This window comes from Zeus faber, assembly GCF_960531495.2.
Source record: "Zeus faber genome assembly, chromosome: 1".
Taxonomy (NCBI): Eukaryota; Metazoa; Chordata; class Actinopteri; order Zeiformes; family Zeidae; genus Zeus; species Zeus faber.
Window position 1 is genome coordinate 54,201,346 of NC_137193.1, and position 12,821 is coordinate 54,214,166.

A 12,821-nucleotide genomic window follows, 5' to 3' on the forward strand; every position below is an offset into this window, starting at 1 on the left:
ATGACTTGTAACGTCTATAAGAGTATTGGTAGTATTGCCGCATTCGCTGGAACCTCGGAAATCTGTAGCTACGATGCTGTAGGTCCCACTTCTCAACTAAGTGTTGTGACGACATGGATGGGTGGGTGTTCAACGGTCTATCTCGCCAATGTTGACGTCAAGTCTATTACCTCGGTAGCGTCGCATCGAGCGATCCGCCCCAAATTTCCGACTTGGAATTCCGATTGACGGGCCCGTTCCTTTGCACTTCCTCAAGCGGTCAGAACAAGAGGTCTGGCTTTACCGAACTCCGAATTTGATGGAATGCAGCGTCAGGACACACACCCCCCCCTTGCGCATGCGCATTACCTCTAACAGGAAGTGAGTGTCCAATGCAAAACAGCGCGGCTTGATTGTGTGACAGTATAGCAGCCTTTTAACATCCCATCATAAAGCGCTGTTCGTGGTTTGGACGCAGATGCACCGCCATGGAACGCTACCGTATGTCGTTCCAGGTTAGCAACAGCTAGTCGGCTGAGTGTTTTCATCGAGTCTTGCGGCGGTAGCATCCGCCCAACGGCGACTGCTTGCACCAACAACAACATGGCACACTGGACCAATTTCGAGAAGGAGACCGAGAAGGAAACCAAAAACCTGATCAGATGCCTCAGCGGGATCGAAGATGAGGAAGACCAGAACTTCCAGATGGCTCTCAAATTCGCCTGGTCGAATTTCAGGTCCGTTGTGGGAGAAGTACTCCGATTTCTTTATGAAGTAAACGTACAAAGACCATAGCACACAATAACTCAAAATGAATATTTCCACCTCAGCAAAGTATGCAATATTAAACGTAATATCCAGTGCCCTGATATGACAGGACCTGTATTAAAAGACTATATATTATGTCATAAGGTACCTACTGTGCGTATTTTTTTGCAGATTAATGTTTGTTTATCCTAATTACAACTTAGCATAATTACAAAATGTTTACAAGGACATAATGAATCACTGATGAGCAGTCCTAAATGGGATGTTTGATAGATGCAGTCACTGTTTTCTTTTACAGTTAAAGTAACGTGACTGTGTTGGAAATGTATTAAAGTAAAAAAATATGGACATTTGTTTAGAAATGTAGTGGAGTCAAAAGTTAAAAGTCTGGCTATGGGGAGAATGTGATGGATGATGCTCTCCTGTCTCTTCAGATTCCACCAGTTCCTTAATGTTGACGGCCACAAAGTTCAGCGCAGCATCACAGGGTAAGTGATTCTGTCATGGTCTGCCCTGTTTTTGGTTTTCTACAACACAACACAATCGCAATCCTTTTTTTGTTTCCTCCTCTTATAGGATACACGAAAAACTCATGATCCATTCAGATACAAGTAAAGCGGATTGCTGGATGCGACTCACTCAAGAATTCCTGAACTCACCTTTACCGAACACAGATGGAACTAAGGTATTGCTTTGATGGATTTGACTAGAAAATTATTATTGCGCATGAAAGAGCTGAGAGTCCTAAATCATACTGCAAAGCAATGCATGAACCCACCCTTCATTACCAAATCAATAACTTTGCATTCTTTGTAATCTCTGAGGACACAGAAATATTTCTCACATCCTTGAGCTGTGACTTGTAGCTTTGCAATGCATTCTGACTCTGCCGACATTATTTGCACCTCCAGAAAAGTGGGTCAAATGCCTAAATATGTCCACAATGAAGCAGGAACGCGATCACATCAATGCAGCGAAGCTTACTTAAGACTGTAGCCCGAGGCATCGAGGATAGTTTTAATACGCATATTTTATTTTAATCGCTTCACTTCTGTGCATATCTACTTTTATGTTTATTTGCAGACTGAGGTCCACTGTAGTATACTGTCTCTGTTGCTCTTCTTATCGGGGTCCCCTTCAAACACAACCTTCATAGAGAGACCCCGGTTGAAGGAGGCTGGTATGTCCCATTACACAGATCTTTTTTGTTGATTGCAACTCTTTTGAATGCCTGAAGTTCTTTCCCTGTCTAACTAATTATTAAACAAATATTTCTTTAATTTTTCTTTGTGCAGAACTACAGGATGACTTTGACTGGGCTGAATATTTGAGGGAAGGTGAAGACCTGGAGACTGGACCATATCCTGACACCCCTGTGAGTAAATCATTAGTATAATTGTCTAATGGTTATTTATTTCTCATACTCTGCAGGACAGACAGGGTTTTTCAAAATTTGTTCTCGATTCATTTGATCGATTGATTTGTGATCAATTGAATTTTAAATCAAATTGGTCCTTCTAGCTTTGGAACACCAGAGGTTCTGAGTTTGAGGTAAACACTCAAATGTATTTTCTTAAGCGCCCGAAGACAAAGACAACATTAAAGCCCCTCTCCTATTTACACTGAATGCCGTAAATCTACTGGCAATGTTCCACATTGGCGTCATGTAGGAATGGGAACTGGTGGCGATGTTCCATAAAAGTTGTTCTGTAAATCTCCCCACTCTCGATCTCGTATAATTTCCGGCAAATTGCTGGAACTGCTGTGAATGAAGTCTGTGGGAATGGAAGTAGTAACATTTTCGTATAGTAGCGGTGGAGCCGAATCCAAATAAAACACAAAAAGTGGGGTTTTACAAATATTTATTTCCTACAAATATTTAAAAAATGATTTGTTTTCGGGGAGAAACATTTATTTTGGGAAAAATGGCAAGTCTGAACCGTAGTGCTCGGCTACTAAGACAAGAAAAAAAATACGTCCAGTCTCTACGGAGAGAGAGGTATTTTTATTCTTACATTTTATTATTTTTCTTCTTAAAAATGCCACTTAGACCCTAGGCATGTCTTTTACAGGGGGGGCATGGTGTGGGAACACCAGGCACTTCGCTTCCACTTTGGCTGCACCGCAGCGCAGAGAGGAAGTGAGTGACAGGAGAGAGATAGAACGCGTGGGAATGTTCATTCTCCGGAGGCATGGAGTGTAGGACAGGTTGAAAACAATTACACTGATTTAATAACGTCTGGTTAGGATTCTGTCCGGGGACGGGGACGCTATCCCCTCACAGTCATCGGAGGGAAGAGTCCGCGGGGTGGGGAGACGGGGAGCTAAGCGCTGGTCTAAAAAACGATTCTGTTGCCTAGTCTCCTGTGAAATTAGACATGGAATGAGGGCAGCTCCTCACAAATCCTCCCTTGCAGCAAAGTTAGAAGAGCATCCAACCTTATGTGCTACTCTAATCAAAATATGCAGGCAATAAAGGATGCTCCAGCACCATTTTTTCCAACAGTACTAATTCTTACATACTTGCCAATACTAATTCACGATACAAAATCAGACATGCAGTATAAAACGCTCACTAAATCATAAAATGGGAACTCCATGTAATTCTGTCACTTTACATTGGTACAGGGTTTAGATATCATGGCTTTTTTTTCTTTTTACCAGTACCTCAGCACAATACCTTAAAAGGGTACTGGTATCTGTGAATCCCATAAACTCAGTGTTGTACTTGTGGACTTAACCAAATCGTAGGCTGGTACAAAAACTTTCTTAATTATATTATTAAGCTATAAGATTATAGTGAAGACTCAGTGTCCACCAAGGAAACTTTTTTTGTTCTGTGTAGCCACCGAGTCAGCTGTCTAACCCTCCCACATGTTCAGCTTCCCTTTCTGCCTTGCTTGTACTAGGCTAGGCGGAGAGGTAAAAACATCCAGGCATCGCTAATATGGTAGGGCCCAACAATAACGGTTGTTTCCCGGTTGCCCCGGTCAACCGGATTTGGGCCATTGTCAACCATCTTCTGCGGTCTGGTTGTCTTGTTGTCGACCACATTTCATATGTATCCTGGTGCATTGATTTACTCTGTCGAAAAATGGTGAAACAATTGTATTGAAATATGGATTCTAACTGTGAGGGATCATTATCACTGAATTATAAAATGATTACAATTCGGCAACCATTTTGTCAGTCTTGGCAATCAACAGATTAGGCATGGTTTCCAACTTGGCCTGTGGCCTATTGTAAAATTTTGTAAAAAAATAATGCAACTAAAATGTTTTGCCAGCATCTAACTAATAAAGAAAGGAACCTCTGTCTGTCTGACAATCGTTCATCCAATCTACTTCACTTGTATTGCTCGGAACCCATGAACGTGCAGTGTCGTATAATTTGAATCAACTTTGAAAAAACAGCCCAACAGCGAGCGCTAGTATGTTACAACCTGGCATGAATGAGCACACTGTTGCACATGTCTTTCCCATACCATGTCCGAAATGTTTTCAGACACCGTGTCAACTAGAGATCATTGACTGGACTGTTTCAGCAAGCAACAAATTTGGCAATAGCCTGTTTGCACATTTTACACAAGACAAGCAAGAGGCTTCTCTAATGTTTCTGCCATTTAAGCGGTGCTACTGCCCCATGGCTGTTGCCATTCATTTTATTTGACACCATCTTGTGTTGGATGTGTGCAAAAGGATCGTCCGTAACTGATTGAATTAAACATCACTGGTAACATACAGATAGTTCATCGAGGGGTTGAAGCAGAGGCATCAGAAATTTGATTTTAGGGTCTATTTAAGTTACGAGAGTACTTTTCTTTTTTTACCTGTGCTGTCAGCATGCCGGGCATACAACAGAGTATTTGTGCTATGGCATCTAGGACAGAGTTAATCTGCACGTGGAGTTCCACTTCTCGACCTGCGATGCAACTCTTTATTATTTCTTAATTCCTTAAGAACTGCTGCAATATCTCTCTCCTGTGGACGACCTTTGGGATGAAAGAGAACAGCTTTTTGTTACACAGAACCATCATCAATCCCCCTCTTTGGAGAACGATCTTACCATGTAGGATCTTCATCTTACCATACCATCACTACTCCAAGAGGGGGAGAATCACCACAGGTGAGACAAATAAACATGGAACCAAAAAACATATACATGGATAAAAATAAACATAGAAACAAACAACAAAATGTACATGGAAAAACATAAACATCGAACCAAACAACGACATGTACATGGAAAAACAAACATAGAAACGTCAGACAACAGGTATCGACAAAACAGGGTTAATTAAGTTCAGGAAAACTGGAACAGCAATTCTGCACGTAGCCCCTTCCTGCTATAGTTATTGCAGTAAATGGGGGCGGAAAGGAGAGGGATTACATGAGTACTTAAAGAATGATGTCTATCCCGCTGCACGTAACGCTGAACTGGATTCCCTGCTGGTATGAACTTTGTAAAACCCAGCGTTTTGATGGAAATCCTCCTCTCTGGGTTTCTTTCAGGAGTGGTCTGAGGAAGAGAGCGAGGAGGAAGATAGTCAGGAGGCAATTAGCAGAGAGGATTCTGGCATCCAAGTGGACAAAACTCCTCAGGAGGATCAGGAGAACACGAACCAGGCCCTTCCTGTCACATGGACAGGTATGGAGCCATCACACCACTCACAAAAATGTTCACGGTTTTGATATTTCTATGTGGCATTTGTATGCAATTATCGGAAATGGACATGTCCAAATGGTGCTGTTGTATGCCCAGTGTGCTGGTTTCCTTGCGTGTTTCTATTACTGTATATTTTTGGTTGCTGTGGTTACAGTGGGTGAGCCTGACGCCCGAGCCTGGCTTGAGCAGCATGTAGTGACACCGTACTGGGTGGCTCATGCTCCACGGTTTCCCCACAGCCTGCATCTACACTCAAACCTTCTCAATGTCTGGTAAGTAACCATAACACACAGGGCACAGGGTAGTAGGGACAGGACTGATACCACTTTTAAACCCCCAACATTTTTTTGGGTCCTTCATTAGGAATATCAGCGGATACCGACCACCAATCCATTATAATTGATATAGATTTGGACTAATTGGACAGAAATATCTAGCATGCATATATAAGTCAAAACTGGAGAAAATCATGTTTTGTATCACATATATTTGATAAATCAAGGTTTTGTATTGGGGATGTTGTTTTTGACAAATGTGAAGCAATCTCACATCACTTGATGAATTTGTGAGGGGATTGACATGCATGGCAGACTTATAATGCTGAAATAATAATGTACTGTATATATTGCTTATTTTTGCCCCTCTCTCAGGGACCAACACCTATATAATACTGATCCATTGTATTTACCTGAAGAAAAGGCATTTGTCACAGAAACTCAAGTGATACGGGAGACAATATGGTGAAACAAGATGATGTCTTATTGTAGAAATTTGAAAGATACTATAAAAACCTACATCTATAATGTACTGTATCTAGAACCTCTTTTTTTCCACTTTCAGGCTTCTCTCAGGGGTGAAAAAACACTTTATATTTCAGTTCCACGACGGACAAGTGTCAGTCAGAAATAATGTGGTAGTGACTCATCTGACTAGTGTAAGTTAAAGGTCTGAGTACTCCTTGAATTATTCCTCTTTTAACCACAACCTAGTTATATTCCTCTTTTTTTTGAACGAAGCCATCCTTCATTTGCTACAGAACTGCCTGCGCTCCGTGCTGGAACACATCGCCGTCTACGGACAGGCGGTGTTCAGGCTGCAGAGGTTCATCGATGAGGTGACCGGATACAGTTCCGAGCCCTGTCCCCCGAGCTCCGGTTCATCCCATTCCTCCAGGAAGGGCTCGGAGCCTCCCTTTAGGACCTACCAGGCCTTCGTCTGGGCCCTCTACAAATACTTTGCCAGCTTTAAAGAGGAGCTGACGACAATAGAAAGAGAACTCATATGCAAAGGCAGGTGTTATAATACCAACGTTTTCATATTCCACCTGCGGGTTCTGACTCGGCTCAGTCAGTGTGTGACGTGTCCTGCTTTGCAGATGAGACGGTGACCCTCTCTGCTGTTCTGGAGCGCCTCAGCCCTCACCTGGCGCAGATCAAAGTGCTGCACAAAGTGTTCTGCACCGGGGTGGCAGAGGTCCCCCCCGACACCCCAAACGTCGTCCGGGCCTCCCACTTGCTCAACACGTTGTACAAGGCCATCATTGAGTATGACAGCGTCGGGGAAGCTTCAGAGCAAGCAGTGAGCATTCATTATTTTTAACCGCAGGTTATAAAGCATTATTAGGCACAAGACACATTCATATTTCTTCTTTCTAGGTAGCTTTGCTATTTTCATTGTGGACTGAGACAGTCAGACCCTACCTGGAGATTGTGGATGAGTGGATTGTTCACGGTCAACTGTTTGATCCTGCTAAGGAGTTCATTATACAGAGGTACGGCACATTGACATAGCACTGTCGCTCACTGACGAAAGGCGTTTGTTTAAATGTACGTTTTGCAACCCTGACATGTCTTCTTCCAGGAACAAGGACGTGCCAGTGAACCACAGGGACTTCTGGTACGCCACCTACACACTCTACAGCGTGTCGGAGACTGTCGAGAACGAGGAGAAGCTGAACGACGCGGCCAGCGGGAGCTCTGGAGGTGACCAGGGCGCCAGCAACAGGCAGCTCACCATGGTGTCCTTCCTCAAACCGGTCCTCAAGCAGATTATCATGGCTGGCAAGTCCATGCAGCTGCTCAAAAATCTGGACTGCAAGGACACTGAGCAGTCTGAGAGCTCCTCTAGAGGTCAGTGGTTGTCAACACCAGCAGGAAAACTACAGAGGCATCTACCTCTCTGCTCCAATGTCTGTGGCTCTGATTACTTTTTTAAAATATGAATATTTAATCATTAATATTTAATGGTAATATCAAACATAATTACAAAATTGTACATTAGAAACTTTTATTAGGGTTTATAAATAAATAAATAATTTATTGTAAATGACCTCTTGCCGCTCACTAGGGGGCCACGGCCCACACTTTGGGAAACACTGTTATTACATTTACACTACATTTAGTCATTTAGCAGACGCTTTTATCCAAAGCGACTTACAATTATTCAAACACCGACGGACGCAGCCATCAGGAGCAATTAGGGGTTAAGTGTCTGCTCAAGGACACTACAGCATGCTAGCAGGAGGAGCCTGGGATCGAACCAGCAATCTTTAGATAACTAGATGATTTGTTTTAGTTTTCAGTAGTTTTAATGATCCAATGTTATTTATCAATAATTTAGTTAATCATCAATAGGCAAAGGCTCACAATTAAAATAGTTTTAAACAATAACCATTACCTTATACGTACACAGCAGGCACAGCTAGAAGAAGAAGAATCTTTAATGATCACGCAACACACCACACTACAACACATCCACACACACACACACACATGCACATGCTTTGGATGGTGGCCGGTGAAATGAGGCCTCTGCATTGTCCTTCAACCGGGGGGCAGCCAGGAGCAGTGGGCAGCATTCGTCGATTTGCCCGGGGACGAGTGTCCATCGCTGGTCAGACTGGTCACAATCAATGTGTGCATGTTTTTGGTGGGGGTCCTTACTGAGGTTTGGTGGAGGAAACCCCATGTGAGCACGGGGAGAACATGCAAACTCCACAAAGAAAAGCTCCTATTTGGGAGATAACCCGCCGGAGCACGGTGCCAACAGTGCCCCAGGCGGGAATCGAACCCAGGACCTTCTTGCTGTGAAACAGCAGTGTAATGCAGAGAAATTAGATGCTCATACTGTATATATGCAAGCACCTGTATACCTATGTACGTTTCAGATGCTGAAAGGAAGAGCTTATACACACTATTCCTGGAGTCTGTGCAGTCACGTCTGTGTCAGCGTCAGGAATCACCCACAGATACAGTTACTGAGCAGCAGGCCACCAAAAGGAGCCTCATCAAGATGCAGTCAATCGTGGTGCAACATCTGCAGATCGTTGACATACACGATCCGTTATTAGCCATCAACTTTGCCAGGTAAGTCATGAGCAACATTTTAAAGATGTGTGCAACGGCTAGGCCAACTATTCATAAAGTAAACTCTGTGTTAGTCATTTTGCCAGCTAAAGCTTGGATTTATTTTTACGTGTGTTGACGGCAAATTGTTCTCTCAGGCTTTACCTGGAGCAAAGTGACTTCCACGAGCGGTTTTCTGGAGGAGATTTCATAGTGGACCGCTCATCCCAGTCGGTGACCTGCCAGACGTTTGAGCTCACCCTGCGCTCCTGTCTCTACCCACACATTGAGAAGAGATACATTGAGTGCTGTGGCAACCTGATGAAGACGTTAAAGAAAGACTACAAGTAAGTGTCGCTTTTACAGGTATTTTACACATCCAAACATGCTGCATTACTCAATATTATATATAATTTATTTATTTAGAAATACTGTGGGAGATAAAAAAACAATCCTCCATGTTTCCAACAGGTTGTTGGAATACCTTCAAGCTATGAGGAACTACTTCCTCCTGGAGGCAGGAGACACCATGTACGACTTCTACACCGCCATCTTCGACAGGGTGCTGGAGAAGGAGAGCTGGCAGCAGCTTTCCTTCCTCAACGTTCAGCTGCAGCAGGCAGTGGGGCAGCGCTGCCCAGAAGACAGCAGCAGGTGCTGGATGCATATACTGTTTCCCAAGAGTTAGGAAGTTAACGTAGTCACATTTCCGTGAAAGCTTGAGCATATATTGACTTTAAACTAAAATATATATATATATTTTTTTAACATTTTACAGGTTATCAATATTTTTAGAGACCATTGATCCTGCCAGAAAGAAACACCCAGTGAATAATCTTGACGTACTTACTCTTACTTACAAGGTAACTAAAGTGAATGTGCATACAAATATGTTTTTCTTGCCTTTTTTTGTTTTTTTTTCTTAGCTCTGTTACTTTCCCATCAGGTTCCTTGGCCCGTCGACATTGTGATCAGTTCCGAGTGTCAGAAGATCTACAATCAAGTATTCCTTCTTCTGCTGCAGATCAAATGGGCGAAATACAGTTTAGACACATTGAGATTCAGTGGTATGCCATGCATATAAATAGTTATCCCTCACCAAGCACCAACACCCGGACAACCACGGTCGACTCACAATACCGAATCATTTGAATAGATTTTGGTCAGAGACAATCGTCATGGTTGGGGAAAGTTAAGGAAAAAATGTCTGGAATCAATCCTCATGTCCAGTACTGTTTTTTTTTTTTTTTTAATGTCTGAACTTTTCTACAGATTTGACTGTAGCCACGCAAAAAATCGAAGGAGGCAAGCCCGAAGAAATGGCGGTGAAGGAGCCGATAAATCAACAGATCCACCGGATGTGTCTTCTGCGAGTCAAACTGATGCACTTTGTCAACAGCTTACATAACTACATCATGACCAGGGTGAGCTCCTTTTTACCGGTGACAAGAGGATTCTTCACAGATCCCTCACTTGCCCCCGGGTAAGTATTCATGACAAATGATGAACCCGCTTTATTGTTAGATCCTGCACAGTACGGGGCTGGAGTTCCAGCACCAGGTACAGGAAGCCAAGGACCTGGACCAGCTGATTAAGATCCATTACAGATACCTGTCAACCATTCATGATCGCTGCCTGCTTAGAGAAAAGGTAAAGATATGTCCAAATGAAACGTATTTCCTGTCCTAAGTAAAGATTCTGATGTGATTTCCTTTCAATAATTTATATATGTATCTATTTATTTAGGTCAGTTTTGTGAAAGAAGCAATAATGAAGGTTCTGAACCTAGTCCTTATCTTCTCTGACCGGTGGCAAGCTGGATTTGGAGCTTGGAAGTGAGTGTTCTCATATGCGGGGGGGGGGGGGGGGGGGGATGTTTGCCCCTCCAATGGCCGTGTTGTGGATTACAAAATATTTATATTTCATTTCTTTCAAGGCCGAGAGCTAATTGAAGACAGCAGGAATATCTCATTTAGACTGAATAACATTTAATTTAAATGTGATTTGTCCGATGAAGGTTACTTTCCCTGCAGTGCAACCTGGTATTTCCGACGCCCATTATTAGAAGTCAGTTGGGTTCAGTAATAAAGGGAGGCTGACTACATCAAAATGTCAGCTTTCTTCTTTTTTGAGAGTAGACTACTTTTGGGAGAACATATATTACTAAACGACTAGGCACTAAACGTGAATTGAACACATCAATATTTATGGCTGACTAGAACTTGTCTTTTGTCTTTGACTTTCAGGATTGAATCCATTGATAAGATGGAGTCGGACTTCAAAAACTGTCACATGTTCCTTGTGACGATACTGAATAAGGCTGTTTGCCGTGGCTCGTTTCCTCATCGTAAGTGCAACCCTGTTCCTTTGTGTAGTTTATACAGGTCTTATTATTCAATGAATCCAATACTTGCACATTGTGTGTAAACTTGGTAATTAAGTTGGGACATGTTTATTTATATAGAACCTATCTGGAACCGAGACAGTTCTTCCAATGAAAGTAATTTACATAAAGAACATAGATACAGACATAATTCTAAAACTGAATAACTGGTAAACAAAGCTCATTCTCAATACAACTATCATCAGTCCAGGGATAATTTTTAGGTCACCCAACACATTTGCAGCTCTGAAAAGTGATGGAAATAATTCCAAAGGAATAAACCCATTAATTTGCTTCCCATAGTGGAGTCCCTTGCCCTCTCTCTGATGGCCGGCTTTGAGCAATGCTGAGGACATGCGCGCTCCAGTCTGATGATCTGTCTAAAATCCACTGTGGAGCTGCGCCTGGGTGTCATCCCTGCTTTGTGTGTATATGTCGCTGTTGAAGAGTTACTTGTGTGCTAACACGTGGAACTAGTGAAGACATCACCGTCTGCTCTGTGAGAGAAGAACACTTGGACAACTGTTACAGACCTTTGTCATAGACACCCCATTGTAAGCACTGTACACAATGATTATATAAGACTTAAAGTGTAACTATTTTTTATTGTTTTTTCTTATTTTATTTATGTGTACAGTAATCTCATGTTTATTGTGTACATATCCAAAATGCATCACGCACAATTTAATGTCACTAATACTGGATTTTATTTTAATGCAAGCGTTGACATATAAAAATATTTTTTCATACAAAGTAATTTAATGCTTGTTTTACATGAAATACTGTCATGCTGAAGCATTAAAACCAAACATCAACTTCTTAAAAAGTGAAAGTGAATCCAGCAAATTATTTGTGAGCAGAGCAGCCAATGTTGGATTTTTTTTTTTTCTGCTCATTGGAGCTGTTGCAGGTGTCAATAAATGTTAAACAACTCATAATGATGATGGCTAACAAGTCAAAAACATCAGTAGCCAAAACCTGAAGGTTCTTCTAAACAATGCGAAATTATTTTATTACTTCCATTCCCAAATGTTGTATAGTCAGTTTCCTAATAATTAAATGATTTAGCGCACGATGCACCTTGGACTATGCTGAACTCTTCAGGTAAAGGGCAATAGTCTCCCAACTAACTTACTAATGCTGCTTTTATTAGATCAGTCTCATTTGAACCAGTGCAAAAAGTGCAAATGCAACAGGCATTGAACATTTCAATCGTTTTTAACTACGGAGGGTGGAAAAAATGGCATCTGTGAAGAAATAAATGAATTCATTCATAGCAATATTTAGATAAGTGAATAGTGCATGATGAGAATAAAGTTAGATATGAATAAATGTGAAGCATAAAATAATATGAATGAATAAATACATATTTATTTATATTCATTCAGTATTATATTTATTCCGTATTAATTTAGTAATTTATGTTTATATATAGAGAGAGAGAGATAGAGATATATATTCAGTTTCTAACTTTACTATTCTCCCGTTCTGCCCCGAGTGGAGAAGCTCGGTACTGCAGCGCACGGGGGGGGGGGGTTAATCCGTTACGCCGCCCCCCGCCCCCTATTGGATGAGCTGGGTACTGCAGCGGGCTGAGTTTCCTGCAGAGTTTTCCTGTTTCGCTGGGACAGGAACTCCCTGCTCCGCCCGCCCGTGATAATATCCAGCAGAGAGGGGGGGGG

General features: G+C 42.1%; 1 protein-coding gene across 1 annotated transcript; it reads left to right on the forward strand.

Annotated features, from left to right (window-relative positions):
* The first annotated feature begins 378 nt into the window (after positions 1 to 378).
* Positions 379 to 11,965, forward strand: tubgcp5 (tubulin gamma complex component 5). Its single transcript, XM_080011063.1, has 23 exons — positions 379 to 716; positions 1,182 to 1,235; positions 1,324 to 1,432; positions 1,831 to 1,927; positions 2,043 to 2,122; positions 5,259 to 5,394; positions 5,567 to 5,684; positions 6,063 to 6,152; positions 6,253 to 6,346; positions 6,449 to 6,701; positions 6,788 to 6,990; positions 7,068 to 7,183; positions 7,273 to 7,541; positions 8,579 to 8,777; positions 8,915 to 9,103; positions 9,228 to 9,410; positions 9,535 to 9,619; positions 9,703 to 9,823; positions 10,029 to 10,180; positions 10,281 to 10,406; positions 10,503 to 10,591; positions 11,003 to 11,103; positions 11,443 to 11,965. The coding sequence occupies exons 1-23, from the start codon at positions 583 to 585 to the stop codon at positions 11,487 to 11,489; spliced, it is 3,045 nt and encodes a 1,014-aa protein (XP_079867189.1). The 5' UTR covers positions 379 to 582; the 3' UTR covers positions 11,490 to 11,965.
* Positions 11,966 to 12,821: the final 856 nt, after the last annotated feature.